This window comes from Petaurus breviceps, unplaced genomic scaffold (genome assembly GCF_028583685.1).
Source record: "Petaurus breviceps papuanus isolate PSGF00001 unplaced genomic scaffold, PetGlider_PUasm1.0 90925, whole genome shotgun sequence".
NCBI lineage: Eukaryota > Metazoa > Chordata > Mammalia > Diprotodontia > Petauridae > Petaurus > Petaurus breviceps.
The window spans coordinates 7,670,158-7,685,221 of NW_027187380.1; the positions used below are offsets into that span (position 1 = coordinate 7,670,158).

Consider the following 15,064-nt stretch of genomic DNA (forward strand, 5'->3'; position numbering starts at 1 on the left):
TGACTGAGGAAGTCAGAAGCCAGATTGCAAATGATTAAGAAGTAGGAAGTGCATGAGAAGAGAGGAAAGGAAATAGATGGAACAAGTATAAGAAGCTGATAACAGCTTTTTCTAGTAGTTTGACTAAAAAAGGGATATAGGACCATCTCTTGAGAAGATACTAGAGTCTAGTGAGGATACTAGAGTCTAGTCCTTTTTCCAAAGGATGGGTGGGTAGGATAGGGAAGCCTGGTTATTTTTATAGCAGCAGGGAATAAAGTCAGTTGATAGGGGGAGTGCTGGAAGAAATGGGATCATTTGGTGCATATATAGGGGCTGGCCTTGGCGAGGAGAAAAGCCACCTCAGAAACTAGAAAGAGAGAATAGGAAATGATGTCAAGAGGCTGTGAGATGTAGAAAAAAGAAGAGGGACCATCTGGTGAATGGCTTCTATTTCTCTGAAAAGTATGAGAAGAAGTCCTCAGTTAAGAGGGTGGGGGAAAGGCTAAGTGTAAAGAAGCTTGAGGAGAGAACACAGTTTCAAATAGTCTGTGAAGAATGAGATGAGAGTCAATTAGGGAGGAAAGGATTGCCTTGTGGCAGTGATGGCCCAGTTGAGATGGGATGACAAATTTGTAGAAGATCCAACCGGCATGGTTATGTGACTTCCTCCCGAGCCTTTCAGAACATGAGTAAGAATGGAGAAAGTCAATGGAAAAAATCCAGGGTTAAGCTTTTGCAATAATAGAATGAGCAAATCAGAATTCAAGAATGTAAAACTGAACTAGTTAACTTAGAGTGAAAATTGGGAAAGGAAGAGAAAGTAAAGCTAAGAGCAGATGTAAGGGCCTAGAAGAATGTGTGGAGGACTGAAGGAGACTTAAGGTCATGGTGAGAAGGAAGAATAGATTTAGGAGAAATGAGGCATAGTAAGAGATGAAATAGTAATGGGACGTTATGGTAGACACAGAATTCTTGATAATGGGAATGGAATAGTTATGGGAAGAGTTAAGATCAAGGTGAGAACTCCGTATGACTGAAGAGTAGTGAATGAGAAGATTATAGGAGTTAACTTAAGTTTTGAGATTGGAAGTCAGACTTTTAGCTAAGGAAAAATTTAGCAGAGAGGAAGCTGAGAATAGAATGTCAGAGGACACATTTCGGGAACTTGGATATGAAAGAAAAAGATAAGATGGGATTTTGAACTGAAACAGTTTGAGCATATTTTGTTTTACAGCTATGTTGATATTGAATTTAGCATTTATACAACTTCATACTACAGAACATATAGTTATCTAAACTTCTTTAAATTGCAGATACTGAAATGGTGGATTTAGACAGCTTTGTGGTTAATCTGGCCAAAGCTCGACAGTTCTCAGAGTATGCTGGTAGGTAGAAACTTTATTGAATACCTAAGTGATAAACATCACTTGTCAGTACATTCATGACAATTGGATAATAATAATAACAGCAAAACTGTCTCTAACAATGGATATAGATAAAATACATTGTTTAAAGAGTATTTTGATGTTAATGTTTGTTTTATTTTCATTTAGTTTTGATACCACTTTGAATTCTCTCATTAAACAAATGATCATATTTCTTTTGAAGTCTTCATGGGTACTGAGCATAATTTACTTGTACCTGATAAATGGTTTTGACTACCTATTTGTTTTTATTTTTATTCTTACATTTTCTTTTCCCCACTCAGGACAAACATGCAAACATAATACATAAAGCAAAGTAAATTCCTCCCCCAAAACCCAGTTAAGCAACACCTCCAAATAGTCTGATTGTAATCAACAAAAATGTACTTTTCTTTTTTTAGGAAAAAAATTTTGTTGATCACCTGTTTTTTTATATTGCAGACATTTACAATATTTTTATGCCTATATCCCCCAACTTTTACCTGTCATAAAAGAAAATAGTTAAGTAAAATCAACCATCCCATGTAGTTGGGATTCTAAAAGACATATGTATTTCTGTATCTATAGATTCCCACCTTTTTACCTTTGTTCTTTGGAACCAGTATTGGTCACAGCCTTTCATTTGACGTCAGCAAGCTTTTAGTGTTGTTTTTATTTACATTGCTGTAGATATTGTAAATATGTTTTTCTTCTTCTGCTGTCTTCTTTCTGTATTTGATTGGACAAGTCGTCTTGTGTTTCCTTGAGTATCAAACATATTTAATATGTGAATTTGCTGAAACCAGTTCATACAGGTTCTTGAGAGCTGATTGCTAAATTTTCAGTGTAAACTTTTACAACTCAGGAACTAGCAAACACTACAAATTGAAGGCTTATTTATTGTTTTTGAATGTCTAGACTTAAGAAAGTAGAGAAAATGTTAATGCAGATTAAACTTAGAAATGTGTGGTACATGTTTTAAAACAAATTTATTATTTATTTTATTAATTTTAAATTTGATTAATTTATTATTTAATAATTTATTAAACATTTGCTAACATGCCCCTGAACATATAGTTATAAATATAACATATTTATATTTTAAATTTTGCTTAGTTCATATAAGTCTCATGTTTTCTTGAATATCAAATCAATGGCTCAATAATATTCAGTAACATTCATAGACTACAATTTGTTTAGCCATTTCCCATTTGATGGGCATCTACTTTCTTTCCAGTTTTTTACTACTTCCAAAAAAAATGCTGTGGCAAATATATGAAATATATGAAATCTTTCTGTTTTGACTTCCTTGGGCTATATGCCCAATTCTGAGTCAAAAGGTATGAACAGTATTGTACCTTTTCTCCCACAATTCTTAATTATTTTTTAGGATGATTTGACCAGTTCACAACAGTGAGTTGTGAACAGTATATAAGTTTGCATAGTTTCACATGCTCCCTACTCCAAGAATGTTTTTTTTTAAATCAGCATTGTCCTTGAGTTGAAACCTTTCAGTTGCTTTAATTTGCATTTCTTATATTATTAGTGATCTGGAGCTTTTCTCATATGATTGATGTTGGCTTGAAATTTTTCTTTTGAAAATTATTTATATCCTGTGATTTCTTACCTATTGTGGAATGGCTTTAGTCTAATGTTATTTCCCATTTTTATAGTTTACTGATTTAAACAGAAAGTAAAGATTTTACCCTAAGGAAGTAAGACAGAAAGAAAGGATCCATCTATACCAAAATATTTATAACAGTACCTTTTGCTGAGGCAAAAAACTGGAAACAGGGTGATTGCCTATTGATTTGGGTGATAACTAGATTGTTGTATGTGAATGAAATAGAATATTATTAAACTATTAGAAATGGCAAATGTGAGGAATTCAGAGAAGCTTGGAAAGACTTGTATAAAAGTTGCTGAATGAAGTAAGCAGAACCCAGAGAACAATATATGCAATGATTCCAATCATCCAAATGAAAACATTGCCACAAAGCATACAAGCTCTGCTGAATTGGAATGAGATTGTCACTCTTGATGTGACATGATGAAACATATCTCCTTCCTTTTGATAGAGAAGTATCAGACTGTGAATGCTAAATGTTGCCCATTCTTATAGATGTGATTGTTTTAATTAATTGATTTTTGCTTAACTGCTTTTTTTTTGTTGTTAAAATCTAAGTTTCAGTGAGAGTCAAAGTATTATTGAGGAAATAACTGGTTTAAAAAACAAAAGGCATCATTAAACTTTCTTTTTTTTTTAAAGGAAGATTTTGGATTTAATGTTTTGACTCCCCCCCCCCTTCCTCTTTTAAGTCAGCACTTTGTTTCTGTGATTATTTTTATTTATACTGCTTTGTTGTTATTCTATTTTAATAGGTTCTCCCCTTACTACCCTATCCAAATTCCTTGAATTTACTTATATTGTTAATTTCCCTTTTACTGTCCGTCTTGCTCTTTTTCTCCCATATCTCCTTTATTTGCCTTCCTTTCACCTCCTTTCCCTCTACTTACCTCCCCTATTTATTCTCCTTTTCAGTTTGTGTATGTTATATCAAGAATTTTAATTTTCCTCCTCGTTTCTTTCTTCTGTTTTTTATTAAGCATTTCAGCCACACTTTGGGATCTTGTGGACAATCCATTCTCTTTTCTGAAGTTTTGTTTGTAGTTATTCCAGAACTATTCTCTTTTTCTGGAATTTGGAATTCTTTTAATTCATAGTATTTATCAGTTTCATTCTCTCATTTCCTCAGTCTTAATACTGTTTATTCTCTCCTGTGAAGTCTTAACTGCGGAACTTCCCCCTTGCGAGGGTTGAAGCCTTTAGTTCAATTGATGCCAAGGGGCTATACTAAGATGGATGTTGAAAGGTTGTATCAACAGTTTTTTCTAAACTCCTCTTGACTTTGCAGCTGCTGGAGCCCCTGCTAAGTGGAAACCTAGGAAGGGGCTGGGGGGTGGAAGATGGGATAATATTTAGCAATGAATTGATAGAAGCCACTGTTTCTTCATCTATAAAATGAGCTGGAGAAGGAAATGGCAAACTACTCTCATATCTTTGCCAAGAAAACCCCATCTGGGGTCACAAAGAGCCAGACATAACAGAAACGACTCGTCAGCAACAACAGCAGCTAGTAATACCCAGAACACTCACTCCTCAGTGAAGTCAGTCAATAAGCATTTATTATACCTACTATGTGCCAGACACTGTACTAAGCACTGAGGATACAAAGGAAGGCAAAAGACAGCCCCTGCCCTCAGAGAGCTTACAATCCAATGGAGAAGATAACATGCAAACGACTATGCACAAAGAGTGCATAATAAGAAATCTATAAAATAGGAGAAATTGGAGATAATCAATGGAGGGAAGGCATAAGAGGGATTGGAAAAGACTTTCTATAGAAGGTCTGGTTTTATCTGGATCTTGAAGGAAGACAGGAGTTAAGAGGCAGAGGAGAGGAAAGAAAGAATTCCATGCATGGGGTATAATCCATGATAGGACTGTCATTATGCTATTTCTTCTTTTTTTCCCAATAGGGTAAATTATCTTATAGGAATTTCTTTTCATTTTCTTTTTTCAATAGCTGACCTTTTGCTTCATCTGGAACATTTCTTATTGTCTGTAAGGTGACAGTAGAGGGAGCCTGGGTTTGGATAAAAACATCTACCATAATACTGGATCTCTGCTTTTTCTCTCAATAAAAATTATTTTTAGGGGGCAGCTAGGTGGCGCAGTGAAGAAAGCACCGGCCCTGGAGTCAGGAGGATCTGAGTTCAAGCCCTCAGATACTTAACACTTACTAGCCGAGTGATCTTGGGCAAATCACTTAACTCTAATTGCCCTGCCTTCCTCCTTCAAAAAAATTTTTTTAGTTGAGTTTATGTAAGTCCTCTGTCAACAGTATTTTATGTATTCTGTTATTTCCAATGGAATTTCTCTTTCTTAAGGTTTTGTTAGTAATACTGAGAAATGTCAATGATTTCTGTCAGTTTTGAATCTTGCTGTATTTCTGATGATATTGTCTCAATTTTTTGCTCCTTCTCTAAACAATCATATTGCCCCCAAATAGGTATCTATTTGACTTTTTTGCTTATGATTATTCCTTTAATTTCTGTTCTGAAATTCTTTCCTTTTATTCTGAATGATTCATCTGAATTTTTTAAAAATAAGTTTCATGGATCACCATGATCAAAGAATGAATCATCAGGTGGTCAATCTTCTTCTTCTTTTTTTTTTTAAAGCAATCGGGGTTAAGTAACTTGCTCAAGTTTACATGGCCAGTTATTTCTGGGTGTGGTGCTAAGTATCTGAGCCTGGATTTGATCCCCAGGTCATCCCGACACTGGAGCCGGTGCTCTTACTCGCTGAGCCACCTCTAGTCAATCTTCTTTTAATGAGTCTTCCTGTACTGTACTAAGTTCAGTACTTTGATAACAGATATAATCTGTCAGTAGGGCAAAACTTGAAGTCTTTCTAGATTGGTTGGAAGTGCCTGTGCTCAGGTTTCACCATCATAATTTTCTGGTACCTAGGATGATCTCCACGTTGTAATGAGACGTTGGAGGTAGGACTCAAGAATATGTTATGACTTTAGTGAAGCATAATTCATTGCATATTAAGTACTAATTTGCAAGTATCATGCTAGGCTCTAGGGAGTTATAAAGATGCAATATGACATATTGCTATCGTCAAGGTCCTTACAGTCTCTGGGGGGTTAGGGTAGGTGCCAAATTGTAGTGCTAATAATTTACTCTTCTCATAACTGAATTCTAGAGCTGGAGTCTTCTCATTTTTTACTGGAGTTTTCCATTAAAACTTCACTTTATATAAATAACATCTGTTGTCCATTCCTTTGTTTTCAGTGTTGAAAGATGTGATTGATGTCATTGAAGAAGCTGAAGATGAAAAAGTTCCTTTGAATGAAGTACGACACAAACTGAAGAAATTGGGAATCTATTGTTCCAAGGATGAATTTAATAAAGCCTTAGAAAAGATACCTCCTGATAGTAAGTGAAAGGGATGTTAATAGGGAAATTGTGGTATTTCATTCAAAAGCACTAGGTTACTGGAACTGTTTGCTATGCCTGTTTCAAAGTGAAGGAAATTCATTATGCCACGAATGGGGAAATTTTCAGCTCCCAAAAGTAGAAGGGGAAAAGCTTCTCAAGCTTCTCCTTATACTCTATTTTCCCTCCCATGTTTTTCTTGTGAACTTTTAAATGTGAATGCAAATTTGACTTTCTTAAATTGATTGGTTTCCCTTGAAGAACACCTCAAGATCTGATTTTCCCAAGTTCCCAGAATTATGGTTGAGACGACAGGGGTATTTTAGCATTCTCCAACTACTAAAATTAAGCCGCTCAAAGGAATATTTGATCTCTTCCATTCAATTAGGAAGGATATTACTTGTTAGAATTGTATCTGAAAGTTTTATTCAATGGAAAGAACCTGGGATTTAGAATCAGAAAACCTGGCTTTGAATCTTATCTCTGAAGTGTATTGCCTAGGTTACCTTGGGCAAGTCACAGAATTTCTTGGGGTCTTACTCTTCTCATTGGCAAAACTAAAATGTTGGACAAAATGACCTTTAAAATCTCTTCTGGCTTTAAATTTGTGTTTTGGCTGTTTAGTAAATTGGTCCTGCCAGGATCTTTGACTTTGTGCGGCCTTGGATATGTTAGTTAGATAAGTGAATCCCAGCTTTTTTGAGTGTGATGACCCTTTTCCATCAATTTGTTTGAACTTTCATTTGAGAGGAATAGTCACACTTTTCAGTATCCAATGATTGAGAATACAGATAATGGGGAACACTGATAATAGCTATAACTACTATTAAATCAGTAATGCTTTTAAAATAAGGGATTAGATAAGCTAGTGACTCTTTTAAAGCATCTACAAACTTTCAGAAATTGTAATATACATTAACTCAAGACATATTGTTTATTTAGTCTGCCAAAGGTATTTTTGGTTATTTTAATTTTTTTTTTTCAAATGCTCTATTAACTTCTGGTTTACATCATTCATTTCTGCCAGATTTTGAGTTACAAATTTTTTCTCTGTTTTTCCCCTACCCACCACCCCAAAATAGTGGTCCCACAGGATATCCCCTCCTCCAATCTGCGCTCTTCCATATCTTCTCCCATACCCCCTTCGACTTTTCCAGTAGGGCATGGTGGATCTCTATGCCCCCGTGCCTGTATATTTTATTTCCCAATTACATATAAAATGGTATTAATAATTGTATTTATATATTTTAAACATTTGATTTTTAAACTTTGAGTTCCAGATTCATTCCCTTCCTCCCTTGTCACCCACCCTTACTGGGAAGATAAGCAATTCAGTATAGGTTGTACATGTGTAGCTATGTAAAACATTACCATAATAGATATATTGTAAAAGACTGACTATATTTCCCTCCCTCTTATCCCACCTCCCACTTGTTCTATTCTCTACTTTGATCCTGTCCCTTTTCAAAAGTGGGTGCTTCCAATTTCCCTCCCCCACAGCTTGTCCTCCCTTCTATCATCCCCCTTCTCATCCCCTTCCCCCCTACTCTCTTGTAGGGTGAGATACCCTTTTTAGTGTGTATGTCATTCCCTCCCTGAGCCAAATTCAATGAGAATAAGGTTTTTCCTTTTTGCTTTCCTGTTCTTCCCCTCCATTGTAACCATTTTCCCTTGCCTCTTCTATATGAGATAGTTTACCCCATTCTGTCTCTTCCCATCTCCTCTTATTATATTCTTCTCTCACCTCTTAATTTCACCTTTTAAGTATCATCCCTTCCTATTAAATAGGTCCTGTGCCCTCTATCTATGTATACCTGTAAACATATATACACACATTCACATATGTATTCATATGCCCATATACCCTCCTATATATAAATATATATTTCTATTCCCTTCAACTACTTTCATACTGAGAAAAGTTTCATCAGTTACAATTATTGTTTTTCCTATTAACATAGGAATGTTAATAGTTCAACTTTGATAAGTTCCTTATGATTTCTTTTCCCTGTTTACCTTCTCAAGCTTCTCTTGCTTCTTGCATCTGAATGTCAAATTTTCTATTCAACTCTGTTTTTTTCATTAAGAATGCTTGAAAGTCCTCTATTCCACTGAATGACCATATTTTCCCCTGAAGTATGACACTCAGTTTTGCTGGGTAGGTGATTCTTGGTTTTAATCCCAGCTCCTTTGCCCTCTGGAATATCATATTCCAAGCCTTTCGATTCCTCAGTGTAGAAGCTGCCAGATCCTGTGTTATCCTGATTGTGTTTCCCCAATATTCAAATTGTTTCTTCCTGGCTGCTTGTAATATTCTCTCCTTGATTTGGGAATTTTGGAACCTGGCTATAATATTCCTAGGAGTTTTCTTTTTGGGATCTTTTTTAGGAGGTGATTGGTAGATTCTTTCAACCTCTATTTTGCCCTCTGGTTCTAAAACATCAGGGCAATTTTCCTTGAGAATTTCTTAGAGGATTTCTAGGTTCTTTTTTTTTGATCATGGCTTTCAGAGGTAGTCCAATAATTTTTAAATTATCTCTCCTGGATCTATTTTCCAGGTCAGTGGTTTTTCCCATGAGATATTTCACATTGCCTTGTATTCTTTCATTTGTTTGGATCTGTTTAACTGCAATCTAATTCTGAAGGAATGATTCTCCTCAGTGAGCTTTTGAGATTCTTTTTCCATCTGGCAAATTTGGCTTTTTAAGGCATTCTTCTCCTCATTGCCTTTTTGAGCTTCTTTTGCCATTTGAGTTAGTCTATTTTTTAAGGTGTTATTTTCCTCAGGCTGTTGACTCTCATTTAATAATTTTCTTGTATCATTCTCATTTCTCTTCCCAATTTTTCCTCCACTTCTCTTATTTGCTTTTTAAGGTCCTCTATGGCCTGTAACCATCTCGTATTTTTCTTGGAAGCTTTTGGTGCAGGAGTTCTGACTTCACTGTCTTCCTCCTGTTCCATGCTTTGATCCTTTTTGTCCCCAAAATAGGAGTCTAATGTTGGATTGCTTTGTGTGGTTTGCTTCCTTTGCCTGCTCATTTTGCCACTCAATTACTTGACTTTTGGGCTTTTTGCCACAATAGTACTCTGCTACCAGACAGGGGAGCTTCATATCAAACGCTGGGGTTTTCTCAGCTTCGAAGGTATTAGTTGGGTGCCCTCTTTGAAGCCTCCACATGCTCTGGCAAGCTGGTGACATACCCCAGGACCTCCACCCTAGACCTCAATCCAGATCCAAGCAGGTTAAAGCAAGAGCGATTACCCCTCAGACTGGTCGCTTGGTCCCCTTACACTCTGCAGGCCAGGAGCTGAAGCTGTCACGTGGGGGCGGCCGTGCTCTTCAGCAGCTTCTTGCCCCAGGGGAAGAGGCCCATGCACTCCCAACTACTGGATCCCAGAGTCCACATTGCACTGACCTCTCACTTTGTCCTTTGCATCTATGTGTTGATAATCCTGGAAACGGCCACAGCTGCTGGTGATCTGGAGTCCCTCCAGCCAGTGGTTGGTCAGGCCCACCCTGGGGCTAAAACCTCAGTATGGGGCTGGGCTCAGCTCCCAGAGTGCTGTGCTGGCTGATTCCTGCTGGCCTGCTGGGTTGTCCTCAGCAGGAGGTTAGCTTCTCTGTGTCATTGTGTGGTTTCTGTAGCTCCAAAGTTTTTTCAGAGTTCCCCTTTTACCTGAACTGGGGGAGGTGGAAGCCAGAGTCCCATGGAAGTCCTGTTTCTACTCTGCCATCTTGACTCCACCCCCTCTATTTTTTATTATTATGCAAAGTGGCTAGGTGTATAGGGCATTGAGCCTAGAATCAAGAAGACCTTGGTTCATATTTGGCCTCAGATACTTACTGGCTTTTTTACCCTGGGCAAGTCATTCAACCTCTGTCTGACTCAGTTTCTTTAGCTACAAGATAATTACACCTACCCCCTAGGGTTGTTGTGAGGATCCAATAAGATAATATTTGTAACGTGCTTTGCATTCCTTAAAGTGCTATATAAATGCATCATTATTATTCCTTCATTTCACTTCACAGGAATGGGCAAACCCTAGAGCTCACCATTACCCACAGGTATTTGCACTTCTAAGATCAAAAACTGTCATTCCTCTATATGACCATATCCTTCTACTGTTCAGTCTCTACCTCTGTCTTACCTCTCCTAAAGATATTCTTCCCCCCTCTTCATGACCTCTAGTCCCTCCACCCTTTAGTATCCCCTCATGCCATAGCTCTTGTTCCAGCTTCACTTTCCTCCCTTCATAATTTGCACTAGGCTAGGCCTGATTCAGGATTGTTAAGGCTCAGGATTGCAATGAAAGGACACTCATAGACCATACCATAATGGACAAAAAGGAAGTTTACCTGGAAAATATACTCAGCAAAGATACAGCATTGATTCAGAGAGACGAAGTATCCCTTATCTCCATACAGAAGCACATCTGGTTATAAAAGTGTGTTGATTCATGTATCCATGGGACATCCATCAAGTTTGATGGGATTCCTAGTGGGCTAGATTTTTTTTAATTCCTTAGGTGAATAAAAAGCCTTACCAATGGCTCAAGTCCTCTCTGGGTCAGCTTCCCTGCCTTTTATGGAAAAACTAATCCAGTATTAGTTTTTCTTAGTTTTTAGTTTATCTAAACTAGTCCAGTAAGGACCCTACTAGAAGTTGTTTCTACCACATCAACCTTCTCCCCGCCACACACACACTTAATATGATAGTATTTTATTTTTTCCAATTACATGTAAAGACATTCATTTTTATAAGATTTTGAGTTCCAAATTTTTTCTCTCTTCCTCCCCTTCCCAAGATGGCATGCAGTCTGATATAGGCTACAATTATATTAAGCATATTTCTACATTAATCATGTTGTGAAAGAAGAATCAGAACAAAAGGGAAATACCACGAGATAGAAAAAAGAAAGAAAATAGTATGCTTTGATCTGCATTCAGAATCCATAGTTCTTTTTCTGGACGTAGATGGCACTTTATACCATGAATCTTTTGGATTGTCTTAGATCATTGCATTACTGAGAAGAGCTAAGTCTATCAAAGTTGGTCATCACACAGTGTTATTGCTATTAGGTATCAGTTCGCATAATTTCTGAAATCTGCTTGCTTATCATTTCTTATGGAAAAATAGTATTCCATTATATTCATATACCACAACTTGTTCAGCCATTCCTCAATTGATGGGCATCCCCTCAATTTACAATTCGTGGTCTCACAAAAAGAGCTGCTATTAATATTTTTGAACATATGGGTCTTTTCCTCTTTTTTATGATCTCTTTGGGCTTCAGCCCTAGAAGTGATCAACCACATCAAACTTGACCTGTTCGACTCCTGAAGCCTTTGTCTCTTTCTCTTACCATCTTTCATTCCTTGCCAAACACCAACCCTGAATTATTCTCAGCATCCTCCTCTTCTATGTACTGCCAAATGGAGCTGAAGGAAATTGCTCAGCTGAGCTGACTAGGTACAGTCACAACCTAACTACACATAACTACATATTTAAACTAACCATAAACTACAGATTTTATGTTATCTAATGTCAATGGGGCCTTCCCTTACAGTAAGATAATCCTTTTACTCCTTCCTAATGGATTCCTTCTCTCACACTCCGAAGAAGCTGTTCCAAAACTCTCTCCTCAAATCTCCTATACCTCCCCCTTCCAGAACTCTCTCAGCCAAGGATTTCTCCTCTGACTCTCTGACTGTAATGAGCCAATTGAATTAAATTCCTATGAATTTCCTCTTTCCTCCCTTATCCACATTTCAAACATCCCTGTCCCCCACCCCCGAGAGAATCCCCTACTGCCCCCTTTTCTCTTGTCTCTGATGATGAGATTATTACCCTTCTCTTTACCAACATCAGTTCTTTTACATGTTCCCTTGATTCCATCCCATCCCATCTTTTCCGGCAGATTGTCATCTTAGTTATCTCTGTCCCCTCTTAATCGTCAATCTTTCCCTGTTTATCAGTTCCTTTTCTGCTGTTTTCAAACATGCATAAGGAGTCAGCTAGGTGGCACATCTACAAAGTCCTGGCCCTGGAGTTAGGAGGACCCTAGTTCAAAACTGGCCTCAGACACTTATTAGCTGTATGACCTTAGGCAAGTCACTTAACTGTGGTTGCCTCCAACCTCTTCTCTCCCGAAAAGGCCAAAACCCAAAAAACCAAGTCTAAGACTTCCCCTCCTTAAAGAACCTTCATTGGACACTGCCTTCCTCTCAGTCTATCATCCTATAGTTCTCCATTTCTCACCCAGACTCCCAGAAGCTCTCTGTTCAATTCTGGATGACTTTATCATCCCTCTCACTCACTTGTCAACCCTTTGCATTATAGCTTTTGGTCTCATCATTCAAATGAAACTATCTTTCTAATGTTAGTAATGTTATTTGCCCAAAGTGCTGATCTTTTTTTCAGTCCTCAGCCTTCTGGACTTCTCTGCTGAATTTGACATTATTGACTATCTTCTGCTCCTGGATATTCCTCTTCTCTGGTTTTTGTTTTTGGATGCTTTTCTCTCCTGATTCTCCTCCTTCCTGGCAGACTTCTTTGGTAGTCTTCTTTGCTGGCTTGTTACCCATATTACACCATGTAACTAGAGATATACCCTAGGGCTCAGTCCTGTGCCCTCTTCTTTCTCTTCCCTCTTTCTCTGTGACCTCATCAGGTCTAATGGATTTAATTACCATCTTTTTACAGAGACTCCCAGATCTGTATGTCCAGCATGATTCCCTCACTTGAACTCCAATATTGTATTACCATCTATCTAGCAGGCATTCAAACCAGACATCTTAGAGACATCTTCAGCTCAATACTCATTATCTCTCCCCCTGAGCTCACCCCCCTTTCAAATCTCCTTTTTTTCTGTCCAGGCATTATTACCCTTCCAGTCACTCAAGTTAACAACCTGGGCATTATACTTGACTACTCACTTTCCCTCACCTCACATAGTTAATAAGTTGCCAAAACTGGTTGTTTCTACCTCTATGTCTCCCTGCCCCTTCTCTCTACTCATACAGCCATCACCTTATTTTAGGTTATTATTATTTCTCCCCTGGACTATTTTAATAGGCTTCTAATTGGTCTCCTTGTCTCAGGTTTCTTCCCACTCCAATCCACCCTCCCTACAGTGACCAAAATGACTTATATGCAGATCTAACTGCGTTGCTCCACTACTCAGGAAACTCCAGTGACTCCCCGTTGCCTAATATAAGTTCTTCTGTTTAGTTTTTAAAGTCCTTTGCAACCTGGCTTCAACAAACATTTACAGCCTCATTGTATTTTGCTCCTTTTCCTGCACTCTATAATTCAGCCAATCGGCCCTGTGTTCCTTATACAGGACGTTCAATTACCCACCTCCATGCACTATCTATCCACCCCCTTCTGCATGAAGCTTTCCTCTATTCACTTACAAACGCTAGTGTCCTGTCCTCTAAAGACCTCATTTTTTACTACCTTACATTCAGTTTGTATTTACTCTCTATGCATTTGTGTTTTGTGGTATGGTGGGCATGACTTCAGCCCCCTTTTCTTCTCTTTTTTTCTCTCCCTTGGTTAGCTTGTTTACTCGTACTGTCAGGTTGGGGGTACCCAGAAAGGACACTACAGATCATTCTCAGGGTCCTGGTGTGGGGGAGCTGTATTTCCACCATTCACAACCATAACTCCCAAACCCCACCTCCTATTCCCTACTTCTGCATTTCACATTTAACAAACTAGTCAAGATGACACCTTTAACTCTTAATCAAAACATATTTCCTAAATTGAAGGCAAAGCAAGAATAATGAAATCATAGCTTTCCTCCCATAAACTTAGGACACACTTGCTCATAATTTACCTGTTTGTTCAGGAGAGTGGGCACAGACTTGCCTAACCATAGCAAGGAGGGACATGCTCCCACAGGGCAGCTCACATCAATGGACAGTGGGTCTTGATGACCTTCAGACAGTCTCTACTTTTCATTTCTACTTTTCACTGATGGAGTCAGGCTGTTTTTCTTCTGGGCCTGGCCTCCTCATTCTCCTGAGACAGGACAGGCTGCATTTCTGTTGACCACTCTTCTTCTGCACTTCCAAAGGAATAGTAAGGCTTTTCAGTAAAACAGAAACACTAAGCCTGAAATCTGCAGAACTTTTCCTGTTTGCTCTCTTGATTGGGCTCTGAGGAGCCTCCATCTCTCAGACAGCAGTAGATCATGGCTTGTAGAAATTGAGAGTTGGAAGGAACCTTCTAGGCCACCTACTCTAGTCCAATAAACAAGAAGGATTTCCCCTATAGTATACTTGGTTGAAGATTTCTAAGTGGAGCCAATCACCTCTTAAAGCAGTACATTTCCCCTTAGGAATATTATTCAGTCATTTTTAGTCTTATCTGACTCTTCATGACCCCATTTGGGGTTTTCTTGGCAAAGATACTGGAGTGGTTTGCTATTTACTTCTTTAGCTCACTTTACAGATGAGGAAACTGAGGCAAATAGAATTAAGTGACTTGCACAGGGTCACCCAGCTGGAAAGTGTCTAATTCTAATTGTTATGAAGTTTTCCCTGAAAGAAGGAAAACTCTTCCCTGAAATAGGAAGCTGGTGGCACAGTGGATAGAGTACTGGGCCTGGAGTCAGGAAGACCTGAGTTCAAATCTGGCCTCTGACCCTATAAGGTATGTGAC

At 38.2% G+C, this 15,064-nt stretch overlaps 1 protein-coding gene across 1 annotated transcript in view; it reads left to right on the plus strand.

The window, feature by feature from the left end:
• Positions 1 to 15,064, plus strand: part of LOC138152762 (EF-hand calcium-binding domain-containing protein 13-like) — a 70,336-nt gene that overhangs the window by 20,038 nt on the left and 35,234 nt on the right. Inside the window, exons 8-9 of the mRNA XM_069076849.1 lie at positions 1,296 to 1,367; positions 6,252 to 6,395. Of these exons, the coding sequence (XP_068932950.1) occupies positions 1,296 to 1,367; positions 6,252 to 6,395 (216 nt within the window). The remainder of the gene's footprint in view (positions 1 to 1,295; positions 1,368 to 6,251; positions 6,396 to 15,064) is intronic.